Source organism: Microcaecilia unicolor, chromosome 6, assembly GCF_901765095.1.
Source record: "Microcaecilia unicolor chromosome 6, aMicUni1.1, whole genome shotgun sequence".
Taxonomy (NCBI): domain Eukaryota; kingdom Metazoa; phylum Chordata; class Amphibia; order Gymnophiona; family Siphonopidae; genus Microcaecilia; species Microcaecilia unicolor.
Window position 1 is genome coordinate 74,125,750 of NC_044036.1, and position 13,522 is coordinate 74,139,271.

The 13,522-nt window shown below is 42.5% G+C and overlaps 1 protein-coding gene across 1 annotated transcript in view; it reads left to right on the forward strand.

Annotated features, from left to right (window-relative positions):
• The first annotated feature begins 2,925 nt into the window (after positions 1–2,925).
• Positions 2,926–13,522, forward strand: part of LOC115472318 (very-long-chain enoyl-CoA reductase-like) — an 82,918-nt gene continuing 72,321 nt past the window's right edge. The window contains exon 1 of the mRNA XM_030206550.1: positions 2,926–2,998. Coding sequence (XP_030062410.1) covers positions 2,972–2,998 — 27 coding nt within the window. The 5' untranslated portion in view covers positions 2,926–2,971. The remainder of the gene's footprint in view (positions 2,999–13,522) is intronic.

The following is a 13,522-nucleotide window of genomic DNA, read 5'->3' on the forward strand; positions in this document are numbered from 1 at the left end:
AGAACAACTTGTAGATAAAATGTATTGAGAACGTTTTTGTAACCAAATCTCCAGTTGTCTCTTCAGGAAACTTGTGGTACTCAAAATCACTCAGAACATTCTAGACTAGAGCTGCGCAGAATTGGCTGTGTTTTCTCCCTACTGCCCTTCTGTCCTCAGTTAAGTTCCTCTGAGCAGAGATTGCCTTTTCTATATGTCTGAAGCACTGCCCACACCTTGTAGAATTATATTCATGTTTAATAGTGGTAGTAGTTTCCCCATTCTAACAGGCCCGTCCACTTTGGGTGGGGTTACCAAATTTGTGGAAACAAAAAGAGGACGCAAAAAATAACATCTTTGCTAAGGAAATATTTAATCATAGCAAATGTGTAAATGCCTTTTAGTTAATGAACAGTGACTGACTTACAGTACAGCAGTAGATAATCTACTTTTCAAAAATTTCTGGATTTGAATTTGACTGAGTCTGAGCCGAAGCACACTTATAGAGAAGATCGGATAGCCCTCATCAACTTTGGCTGGCTTCTGAGATACGTCAAGTGAAAGTCTTTGCATGACATATGCTTAAAATTGTGCTGCATGAACAAAATTCCTTTGACAGAATATTTGTCTTTCTCGCTAAAGACTATCAATCCAGCGAACAGTCGCCCCAATGTAAAATTTTCCATAGGATGACCAGCCATCTGTTGTGGTAGAGACATATGTCTGTTCACCAAGAATTGCAACCAGCTTCACCGAATTCCTCACTATTCAGTGTGGCTGGAGAGGAGACCAGTAATCAGTGCAATAAACACAGGCAACTCCACTGTTTCTCATAGGCTATATTCACTGAACAGCAAAATTTAAGATGATATGATTCACTGCGTGATGAGATTTTGCTGCTTCATTTGGTGGTACTGAGAAATCATTTATGTCTCGATTCTGCTTTGATTTTTACTTTTAACTACAAGCATCAGATGTCATTGAGTAAAAATAGTGAAAACTAGTGAAATTATTACTATGGTAAAAGTGAAAGTAACAAAATGTTTCCTGTTCTTCTTTACAAGTAAAAGTGACAAAACTTTTTCTTTTAAGTACAGTAATTAATTAATTAATTATTTGTTACCTTTGTATCCTACATTTTCCCACCTATTTGCAGGCTCAATGTGGCTTACATAGTACCGTAAAGGCGATCGCCAAGTCCGGTAGGGGAAACAAATATAATTTGATAATAGGGTGGGTAAGGTTGGTATATTCAGGTACATTGGGGTCAAGGATAGGAAGGAATATATAGTGTCCAATACAATCTATAGTTATGCTGTGTTGAGGCTTTCTGAACAGGTAGGTCTTTAGTTACATTTACTTAGGGAATAGAAATCCTCGGGAGACGCATGTGTTAGGCGGGGAGAGTCTGATAGGAACGGACGGAGGGAGGGATCTTGGGGTGATAGTATCTGAGGATCTGAAGGCGACGAAACAGTGTGACAAGGCGGTGGCCGTAGCTAGAAGGTTGTTAGGCTGTATAGAGAGAGGTGTGACCAGCAGAAGAAAGGGGGTGTTGATGCCCCTGTATAAGTCGTTGGTGAGGCCCCACCTAGAGTATTGTGTTCAGTTTTGGAGGCCGTACCTTGCAAAGGATGTAAAAAGAATTGAAGCGGTGCAAAGAAAAGCTACGAGAATAGTAAGGGATTTGCGTTACAAGACGTATGAGGAGAGACTTGCAGACCTGAACATGTATACTCTGGAAGAAAGGAGAAACAGGGGTGATATGATACAGACGTTCAAATATTTGAAAAGTATTAATCCGCAAACAAACCTTTTCCGGAGATGGGAAGGTGGTAGAACGAGAGGACATGAAATGAGATTGAAGGGGGGCAGACTCAAGAAAAATGTCAGGAAGTATTTTTTCACGGAGAGTGGAGGATGCTTGGAATGCCCTCCCGCGGGAGGTGGTGGAAATGAAAACGGTAACAGAATTCAAACACGCGTGGGATAAACATAAAGGAATCCTGTTCAGAAGGAATGGATCCTAAGGAGCTTAGCCGAGATTGGGTGGCAAAGCCGGTGGCGGGAGGCGGGGATAGTGCTGGGCAGACTTACACGGTCTGTGCCCTGAAAAGGACAGGTACAAATCAAGGTAAGGTATACACAAAAAGTAGCACATATGAGTTTATCTTGTTGGGCAGACTGGATGGACCATGCAGGTCTTTTTCTGCCGTCATCTACTATGTTACTATGTTACTTAAGTACTATACAACGCTGCTGCCCAGCTCAGAAAATAGCTTCTGGGACTTTCAGCAGCAGTCTCGCAAGACTGCCATGAAGTCCTGGTGGCAGCCATCTTGAGAATGGAACTAGCACGGGCAAGAGTGATTCTCACTCATTGCCTCTGGAAACCATTTTCTGAGCTGGGCATGTGCAGGAGCAGGAGTGATTGGAGACTCTTCTGCATCCACTACCCACCAAAGAAAGGCCCAGCGGAGGGGGCTTAGGAGTGGGGAGCTGTGGCCGGGTTTGTATTATGATGTTATTCTAACACTGCTTAATACATTTGCCCCTTTGTACGGTATGGAGCAGGACACATTTTGGCTGGAGAAACAAGCTAACACTTCGGTCTAAAGCAACATATTCAAGTTTTGGCATTTTTAATCTCTGTATTTGAAACTGATATTACAAGTTGTCAGATTAACTTTGAGCTGGGTGGTTGAGTTGGCAAGTGTTTGAAAGACAGAATTTGCTAAGTGACTTGTGTTGCTGAGGATGGATTTCCCTCTTCCCCACACTGCTGAGTTCAGCACTGGCAGTGATTAGTTGCTGCTTGGCAGGGCTCTGAGCCGGCCCTCTGCTCAGCCTCAGCACTTAAGGATTCTCCTGGCACGATCTCCTGCTTCCCTGGGTGTGGTGGTAACAGGGGTAAGGAGCAGGATTCCTCTCTTGCAGGCAGAGGCATCTCCTGGTAGCCACATCCACCTCTTCCACTGCTCTGGCTACCAAGATGAGCAACAGAGTCACTTTTTATGAGGTGGGTGCAAGACACTTTTGGATAGGGATCAGATTGTTCATTACTGTATTACTGTCTATTTTTAATATGAACAAAAATGTACGGACTCAGTGGCAGAATTCATATAATTTGATTATTAATCCTGTAAGAGAAGCAATGCCAAAGGCTGTTATTCAACATTGTGTTTTTTCCCTATTTCCATAACCTTGCTATAGTTTTTTTTTAGCTTTTTTTAAAGTCTGAGCTCAATGCCTTTTCATCTGCACCTAAAAGGAGTGTAAAAACCGAACATGAACTTGCCTTGTTTCCTGATATGTAGCAAATAACATGAAGCTGCATTATTAAAACTCGCTTGTCTTTTGAGGGTGACAGAAGCCTCATTAACTTCACTTGTTTTATGCAGCAGCTTCCAGTCTTTGGAGCTGCTGTAGCTTTGGTTGTATCAGAGCAGAAAGAGGCTACGGGTGGACACGGATGTGACACTCATTCATACGTCGATACCCTATGATAATGTTATTCTCTGCCCATGTCATGGCTCTCCTGGGATGGAGGGCTATTGGATGCTGGTCTTACTCAGGACTTGCATTTGAATATTGGCTGACTGCTGTTTGCAATCGCACTAGGAAGAGACCAGGGTTAAGTCGCATTGATCACAGAATAACTTATTCTATGGAAGGAGGTAGATTCTTTCTTGAATAAGTTATTCCAGCAGTCGGTAATTCTGAATTAAATTGTGGAATTTTGTAGTTGATTTCATAGCTTCATTGCAATATATACAGAGATCTTTGCGTATTTAACCTCAGCATAGCTTTACTGTGTGAAAATAACAGGGAGCAAATTTTTACTGCAGAGATGAGTGCCAAGTGGGAATGAGAGCAATGCCCTCTTATTCTTTCACATAGCATCCCATTTCAGCATCAGTCATTCGGCTGCCCAGAACCTTAGTGCTGTCTGAAGAGTGTTCAGATCTCATTTACCTGCAGCTCTTCCAATAATTTTAAGGAAGAACCTGAAAACAAGTGTTGAGTTGTCATGTTGTACATTCTGTTGCTTAACATGCTGAGCCTTTTAGAAAATGATATGCTAGAACAAAAAGCTTAATAGATCATGAGAAAGTGGCCACTCTTGAAATAGTTATTTTATAACAAGTCACCTTGGTTGGGAGGTCAGTCAGGCATTTATTTAGCCTATTTAATAAAGACATAAGAATAGCCATATTGGGCTAGACTGATGGTCCATTTAGCCCAGTATTCTGCTTCCAACAGTAGCTAATCCAGGTCACAAGTACCTGGCAGAAACCCAAATAGTAATGAAAAGGATACAGGACTGCACAATATGTGGCAACAAAATACTTGCTCAGTAAACATTATAGTTCTGTATATAATTTTTTAATGTAATTTTTAGGCAAAGAGGCATCATATATAAGACAGGCTATTGGATCTCCTATCATGCACAACTATTCCAGATCTGGAGCTCACCAGCTTGCATTAATCATCTGCCTCAAATGCTTTTTTATTTATATATAAAACATCGATTCTGCACAAAAACTTTAGAAAGCAAAACAGCAACTAATTTGCTTATCTGAACATGTGAATCTCAGTGCTGTGGAAACTTGGTCCACAAGCATTGAAATGGCATTTCAGTCTAAACGACCTGCTTCTGATTCTGGGCAAGTCACTTAACCCTCCATTGCCCCTGGTACAAAATAAGTACCTGAATATATGTAAACCGCTTTGAATGTAGTTGCAAAAAACTCAGAAAGGCGGTATATCAAGTCCCATTTCCCTTTTTTGAGATTCTACATGGAATGTTGCTACTATTGGAGCTTCTAGATGGAATGTTGCTACTATTGAGATTCTGTTGCTACTAGTTGAGATTCTACATGGAATGTTGCTATTCCACTAGCAACATTCCATGTAGAAGCCTGCCCTTGCAGATCAGCAACGCGGCCGCGCAGGCTTCTGTTTCTGTGAGTCTGATGTCCTGCACATACGTGCAGGACGTCAGACTCACAGAAACAGAAGCCGGCGCAGCTGCATTGCTGATCTGCAAGGGCAGGCTTCTACATGGAATGTTGCTAGTGGAGGAGTAGCCTAGTGGTTAGTGCAGTGAACTTTGATCCTGGGGAACTGAGTTCGATTCCCACTGCAGCTCCTTGTGACTCTGGGCAAGTCACTTAACCCTCCATTGCCCCTGGTACAAAATAAGTACCTGAATATATGTAAACCGCTTTGAACGTAGTTGCAAAAACTTCAGAAAGGCGGTATATCAAGTCCCATTTCCCTTCCCTTCTGGGGTAGTCTATAAAGAGTCACTGCACACTAAAATGTAACCATAAGAACACAACTGTTGCCACTGAAAGCTATGTATTTCAAAAAGCTTAACATGCACATAGAAAGTTGCCAAAACATCTTCAAAAAGGCTTACAAAGTACTCATGGTCAAAAGATATGTTAGCAGCACAATGCTATCCTGAAAGTCGCTAAGGATCTGAAAAGAAACTGATACACTCCTGTCAACTTAAAACACCACACATTAATGTGATGACTTGGTGAATATCATGTTAACATGTGGTGTTTTAAGCGCCAGGAGCGCATCAGTTTCTTTTCAGTCAGCTGATTTCTACCATGAGCTAAAAACACTACAGTGGCTTAGTAAAAGTCCCCCTAAATTTGCTTGGGATACACATGTATTTGTAACAAAAGTACAACTTAAATGGGAACAATTATTTAATTAGGTTCTAAATTAAACACCAAAATTAATACAAAACTAAATATCTAACAACTAAAACATAAAAATATATACTACAAAATCTAACTTTAGATTTAAATTTTTTAAAAAATTATTAAGTGTAATGGGCTCAGTTCAGCAGTATATTCACCCACAATGTGAAACAAGTGGCAACTGGGTACAGAACCATCATCGCATATCAATGTTCCAAACCGCCCACCCAATTAAGGGCGGTTATACTAATGTTTGGATTGCCGGAAATCTTGCACTAGAAGGGAAGCTAATGCTAGTAAATTGCTTTTCAGTTAATAATGTACAAATCACCACTATCAATACACAAATTCATAAATCCAAGGTGCAACATAACTTCACCTTTATAGCAGTTTTTAGCTCACGGTAGAAATCAGACATCTTGGTGTTTACTGCGATGAGCTAAAAACGCTACCACGGCTTAGTAAAAGACCCCCTAAATTTGCTTGGGATATGCATGTATCATGTAGCATACATGCAGATCTCCCAGCTGCACTTCACTCTGCTCAACCTCTATCCCTGAGAATGGCTGCATGATACCATGTTAAAGTATGTACTATGCTTCAGTGGCATGCAGTTTTATATGTGCTTAATACTCCTGAACAATTCTACATGGTGTCCGGGGAAAAAAATGGGACCCCGACGTTTTTCCAAATAACCCCAAAACAACGTTACTATTATCGGCAGGTGTTACTGCAAAATGCTGTAAAAACTGGATGATCCCTGTTTTCAAAATGACATCATTCAAGAAGTGACCATAAAAATCCATTTTAGCAAAATGGCATTGAACGAAGAAGATGAAGTTTGCTATTAAATTTTTGTGACCAAAAAAAGTCATACAGTGCAATGAGTTTGCTAAGGGAGTTTCCTAATAAAGGTTGTAAAAAGGGGGGGGAGGGGGAGTAAATGTTGAAACAATTGCAAGGTATTTTGAAACTATGTAAGGGGTCCTGGTTTTTCCAGACACTGTGTATAAGTGTCTGCTTCTGCAATTAAAATGCTGTCCAGTGCGCAAGAAAGCCAAATTAAAAGGTTTTAAAAATCTCCCCACTTCTGTACTAGATATAATTAAAATGTTCTATTACGTATTGTGTTGACATTGTAAGTAGTATACCATGCCATACTTAGTGCTGGGCAGACTTCTACGGTCTGTGCCCTGAAAATGGCAGAAACAAATCAAGGTCAGATATACACAAAAAGTAGCACATATGAGTTTATCTTGTTGGGCAGACTGGATGGACTGTGCAGGTCTTTTTCTGCCGTCATCTACTATGTTACCATCAGGCTTATTTTCAAAAGGGATCGCTGGCGATCTTCCGACACAAATCGGGAGATCGCCAGTGATCTCTCAATCCCGGCCAAATCGGTATTATCGAAAGCCGATTTTGGCCGGGCAAAATTGCTTTTTTGTTGCAGCGCTGGCCAACCTTCAAGGGGGCATGTTGGGAGGGTAGCGAAGGCGGGAAGGGGGGGTGGGGCGGGGTTATGAGATGGCCGGCTTCACCTTATTATGAAAAAAAAAACGCCGGCTCGAACGAGTATTTTGCCGGGCGGACTTGGTCCATGAAGTTTAGGACCAAGTCCCAAAAAAGAGCCCCAACTGACCAGATGACCACTGGAGGGAAGCGGGGATCACCTCCCCTTACTCCCCAAGTGGTCACCAACCCCCTCCCACACAAAGAAAAATTAAAACATTTTTTGCCAGCCTGTTTGCCAGCCTCAAATGTCATACCCAGCTCCCTGACAGCAGTATGGAGCAGTTTTTAGTGGGTACACTGCACTTCAGGCAGGTAGACCCAGGCCCATCCCGCCCTACCTGTTACACGTGTGGTGGTTAATGTTGAGCCCTCCAAAAAATCCCAAAAGCCACTGTACCCACATGTAGATTCCCCCCTTTACCCCTTAGGGCAATGGTAATGGTGTAGACTTGTGGACAGTGGGTTTTGGGGGGGGAGGGTTTGGGTGCTATGCTCCTGGAAGCTAATTTTTTTTTTTTTAAGATTTTTTAAGTGCCCCCTAGGGTGCCTGGTTGGTGTCCTGGCATGTCAGGGGGGCCAGTGCACTACAAATGCTGGCTCCTCCCACGGCCAAAGGGCTTGTATTTCGCCGGGTTTGAGATGGCTGGGTTCGGTTTCCATTATGGCTGAAAATCGAAGCCGGCCATCTCATCTAAACCCGGCGATCCACCGGTGATCCTATTCTAAACCCGGTGAACGATTTGGCCGGCACCAAGCGTATTTTGAAAATATGCTTGGCTCCGCCCGCTTATGACGCCGGGCCCGAAGATGGCTGGCCATCAATTTCGCCGGCGCCGTTCGATTATTCCCTTCCATGTTACTATGTATTGTTATTTGAATATTTTTACTGCTGTAATTGGCTATTGTTCATATTTGATCTATTCTTACTGTACACCGCCTTCAGTGGTTTCCTTCAAAAAGGCGGTAAATAAATCCAAATAAATAAATAAATAAATAAGGAACAATTTTGAACACCTGCTCAGTATGTGACAGGCAGTAACAATGTAACTATATTTTATACATTAGACTAGCCTGAATCCAGCTCACATTGTAAGTTAGAACAGGTTTAGCAATATAAGGTTTAGAATAAATTCAGAGGAATGAGGAAGTAGAAATATGTCAACAGAATGTTGTACGTGATTCCTATCAGATCAGGTAGAAATCTGAATTTTTTTTAAATCATATAAATTGGCTATTTGATTAACCCCCCCCCCCCCCCCCCAATGTGCTAGTATCTGTACCCTTGTGATCATTTGGAAGCACTGCCAGTGGAAAATGTAAAGGGCTGATGAGAATTATATCCTGAAGAGCAAATAGTTTCTCATGTGTTAAAATATTCTCTTCCTGGCTTCTGTTTCTAAGTACATATTTAAGGGGCCCTTTTATTAAGCCGGGCAAAAAGTGGCGTACGGTAGCGCGAGCACGTCTCGGGCTATTTTTTACTACGTCTAGGAAAAAGGGCCTTTTTTTAAGGGGCCAGAAAATGGACGTGTGTTAAAACTGGAACCAGTGCATGTCCATTTTTGGCCTGAGACCTTACCACCACCCATTGACCTAGCGGTAAGGTCTCATATGCAACCCGGGCGGTAAGCATGCCATGCGCGTCAACTGCCGTTTACCGCCGGGTAGACACCCTGCGGTAGAAAATAGAAAATATTTTTTGGCGCATGCCATATTCGGAATTAATGCCCAGGGCACGCGGTAGCCGAGTGGTAGTGCCGATGTGGTGCGCACTGGATGCGCATAGGCCCTTACACGCCTTTGTAAACGGGCCCCTAAGTGCTGTGAAAGGTGACAACCTACTGATAGAACTAACATTGAAAAACCTTGTCCTGCACTTCTGTAGTATCCATTCTGTGCACTGGGATGGATACCTGAGGAGATAACTGTGATGGGGGTTCCGAAATATCTCCAAGATGCTGCTGGCTTTTGGCTAATGCCAGCTGGGACAACTGAAGGAAGGGAGCCCTTCCAGTTCCACCAAATTTATTTGGCTGTAAAGTTTTGTTACATAATTTTAGCACTTATATAATATTTTTTATATTTCCAAAAAGTCAGAACTAAGCAAACCCACATTCTAATGTTCACCCTTCAAGATTTGTACACTGGCGCAAGGTTCTTTAAGGCAGAAGTACACAAGCAGAGCTGTGGACACAGCAGAGAAAACATTGTACTCAATATTTAGAAAAATACTGACCTCATAAATACATACTCCTTAGTTAGGCTCCTAAATTTGTGCCCTATTTTCAGCCGAATTCAGGAGAATAAGTTGGGTTTTTTTGTTAGCTGAAAATTCATCTTAATTTAGCTGCTTAAAAGTTATGCTCATAAATTTAAGCCTGCCATTTGTTTGCCTAGATTTGCACCTAATTTATGAGCCTAATACTGAAAATTAGTGCTAAGCTCCTAATTTTTTCCCTTCCCCTAAATCTGTACTTGTTACAACCCACTTTTTATACTCATAAATGTAAGAGTTAAATGAAATTTTGGGTAAAAATTTAGCCCCCTGTTTACTAAGTCACATGGCAATGCTAACACAACCCATTGGGCTGGCGCAGCTTAGTAAACAGGGGGGTTTATGCCCTTCGCCCTGGTAAACTTTCAAAGGCCAGTTTAGGATCATAACTCTACTAAACTGTACTAGTAGCTGCCGCGCGGCAATGCCAACATAGTCCAATCAAAGTGGTGGCATTAGTGCATGGCAGCCACTAGCACATCTTAGGAAATGGGGGGGGGAGGGGAGATAGGAGTGTACATCCTTCAAATATATGGCCTATTATTTTTATTTAGCAGACAGAACAGGCACAAAATTATCACGTTGGTTCGTTGAGCAAACTCTTAGATCTTGGATGGCTGAAATTCAGTTTAACGATTACTGAACTTAGAATCCAGATGCAAGTCTTTTTGGGGGAGTTTGTTGGTTTAGTCCATTGGTTGCCAAACCTGGTCCTGGAGGCACCCCAGCCATTCAGGTTTTCAGCATATCCACAATGAATATTCATAAGATAGTTTTGCATACTGTAGAGGCGGGGGACGGTGGGCTGTTCTCCTCCTGGAGCCTCCATGTAAATTATTTCATTCTCCTGAAGACGCCCATTTGGCGAAACATGCAGCATGTTGGGAACCTTAAAGCACTGAGTAGTAGTTGCACACTATAGCACCAGCATGAGCAAAAGAGAAAAGAAAAAAAGAAGATAAGAATGCCTTTTGATTAGCAGCCATTTTTAATCGCTGGCACACCTAACAGTTCAGCGGGATACATCCGATACACAGGAGTTAAGTATTACTGTTATCATCATATGGTATATGCTATAACAACTGGAACATTGACTAGGTGAACAGATATCGGATGTCATTTACTGTTATAGGTAGGAAGGGAGGGCTGTGCGATGATGGTGGTTTCCAGTGGCATGTTATAAGCTGTTTTACGGCTGAGTTTCATGCACGGCATTCTGAGCAGTATCATACAGTATTGCACACTACTTTATTACACATGACCTATTAGTTATATTAAGGAAATATTTTAGGTTTCTAGTCTTTCGTATATTTACAATATAAGAGAAACCTAGCGTTTAATCCCCAGTATCTCTCAATTAAATTTTAACTGCCAGACCCTCGACCATTCTTCTAAGGTTCGGAGATCCCTTCTCATCATTTCTACTCCCTCCAGGGTATCCACTCTATTGGCTATCTTCGTGTCATCCGCAAAAAGGCACACCTTTCCTTCCAACCCTTCAGCAATATCTCCCACAAATATATTAAACAGAATAGGCCCCAGCATCGACCTCTGAGGAACTCCACTGCTCACCTTCCTTCCGAGCGGATTCCATTTACCACCACCCTCTGCCACCTGTCGGTCAACCAGTTTCTTATCCAGTTCACCACTTTCGGTCCTAAGTTCAATCCTTTCAGCTTATTCACGAGTCTTCTGTGGGGGACTGTATCAAAGGTTTTGCTGAAGTCCAAGTAGATTACATCTAGCGCACATCCTTCATCCAGTTCTTTGGTCACCCAGTCAAAGAAGTCAGTAAAATTCGTTTGGCAGGATTTTACATTGGTAAAGCCATGTTGCCTCGGGTCCTGTGACCCATCGGCTTCTAGAAAGTTAACTTTCCTTTCTTTCAACAGTGACTCCATTATTTTTCCTACCACCAACGTGAGACTTACCGGTCCGTATTTTCCCACTTCTTCCCTGTCTCCACTTTTGTGAAGAGGGACCATATCCGCTCATCTCCAATCCTGCGGAACCTTTCCCGTTTCTAAAGATCTATGAAATAAATCTTTAAGAGGCCCCGCCAGGACCTCTCTGAGCTCCCTCAGTATCCTGGGATGTATCCCAACCGGCCCCATAGCTTTGTCCACCTTCATATTCTCAAGCTATTTATGAACTCTTTCTTCTGTAAACAGCGCAGTATCCACTCCATTCCCAGACGTTCCCTCGGCAGCCAACCGCGGTCCTCCAGGATTTTCCTCCGTGAACACCAAAGAGAAATAATTGTTTAGCACGTTTGCTTTATCGTCATCACTCTCCACATAGCCATTCTCATTATCTTTCAGTCTCGCAATTGCATTCCTATCTCTTCTTCTTTCTCCAATATATCTGAAAAATGTCTTGTCACCTCTCTTTACATCTTTAGCCATTTTTTCTTCTGCTCACGCTTTCACCAGCCGTATTTCCCTCTTCGCTTCTTTGAGTTTAATTTGATAATCTTTTCCTTGATCCTCTCGTTGCCTTCTTCTTGAAGAAAGCCTCTTTTGCTCTTATTTTTTCAGCTACTTCTTTGGAGAACCATATAGGCTTCCTGCTTCTCTTGTTTTTGTTTACTTTCCTCACAAAAAGATCAGTTGCCATATTTAGAGCAGCCTTTAGCTTGGACCACTGTTTTTCCACATCTTCTGCGCCTTCCCACTCCAACAGCTCCTTCTTCAGGTATTCCATTTTATCAAAATCAGTACGTCTGAAATCCAGTACTTTGAGTTTTGTGCGTCCACACTCCTCCTTCACTCTTATTTCAAACCATATAATATGATGATCACTATTACAAAGGTGGGCACCCACCTGGATATTGGAAACACTACCCCCATTTGTGAGCACTAGATCCAGCATCGACCCTTCCCTCGTGGGTTCCGTCACCATTTGTCTGAGCAAGGCACTTTGACAGGCATCCACAATCTCCCTACTTCTTTCCGATTCCATAGACGTGATGTTCCAATCCACGTCAGACATGGTTCTTGGAGTAACATGTTCCATATCTTTCTGTATTTATGCATTTGCTACTTGTTTTTCCTCAATGAGATGATGGCAATAAGTACAATCACATAGGAGTCGATGTTTCAAAATGATTAGGGGATGCTAAACTCAACACAGCTAAACACACTGAAGGAGCCTGCTTAATACTAGGGATGTTCAAGGCCCCCATGCATGAGATGACATCTATGTATAACAATAATTGAATTCAAACATGGTTGGGGCAGGCAGGATGCAAAAGTAAGGGCAAAAAGCAAGATCATAATGGAATCAGCCCTGGACAGATAGGACTAGATTCAATAAATGGTGCTCAAAATTCAACATTTGAAAAAATTGGCACTGAACGGTATCCTATAGAGAGCACTCCAGCGTGGGCACCCTTTATAGAATAGAGCATAGCAGCGAGATCCATGCTCAACCTTGTGTGTGAGGATTTACACCAACTGAAACTAGGTGTAACTCCCTGCCCATAAGTTAGGCACAGATCCCAGATATTCTGTAATACTGTGTGCATCTTTAGTGAATGCCCCTGACCTGCCCGTGCCCCTCCCATGGCCATGCCCCCTTTTCAGTTGTGCGCTAAAAGATTTGTGTGCGGATCTTTATAGAATAACGCTTAGGGGCCGTTTTACTAAAGGATTGCTGTGCGGCAACACAGAGCTACTGCCAGCCCAACGCAGATGTAGGCAATAGTTCTACCCCCAGTCTGCACCATTTCCGGCACTAACTGAAATATTGAAAAAATATTTCCACAGGAGGTTACCCAGCAGTAATTAGGCAGCATCGCACAATGCCCTTAACGCCACCTCAGTGGTTGGTGGTAAGTGTTCCCCCCCCCCTTCCCCAAAATGGCCGCATGGCAAGTGTGAACTTACTGCATGGCTATTTCATTTTTGGCTATTTTCACCCACCTGCAGTAAAAGGTGGCATGCAGCAAAAACAGCCGCTGCTGCTAGCAAAGGGCCCCTTTTACCACAGCTTAGTAAAAGGACCCGAGATGCATGCACATATCCTAATTGGA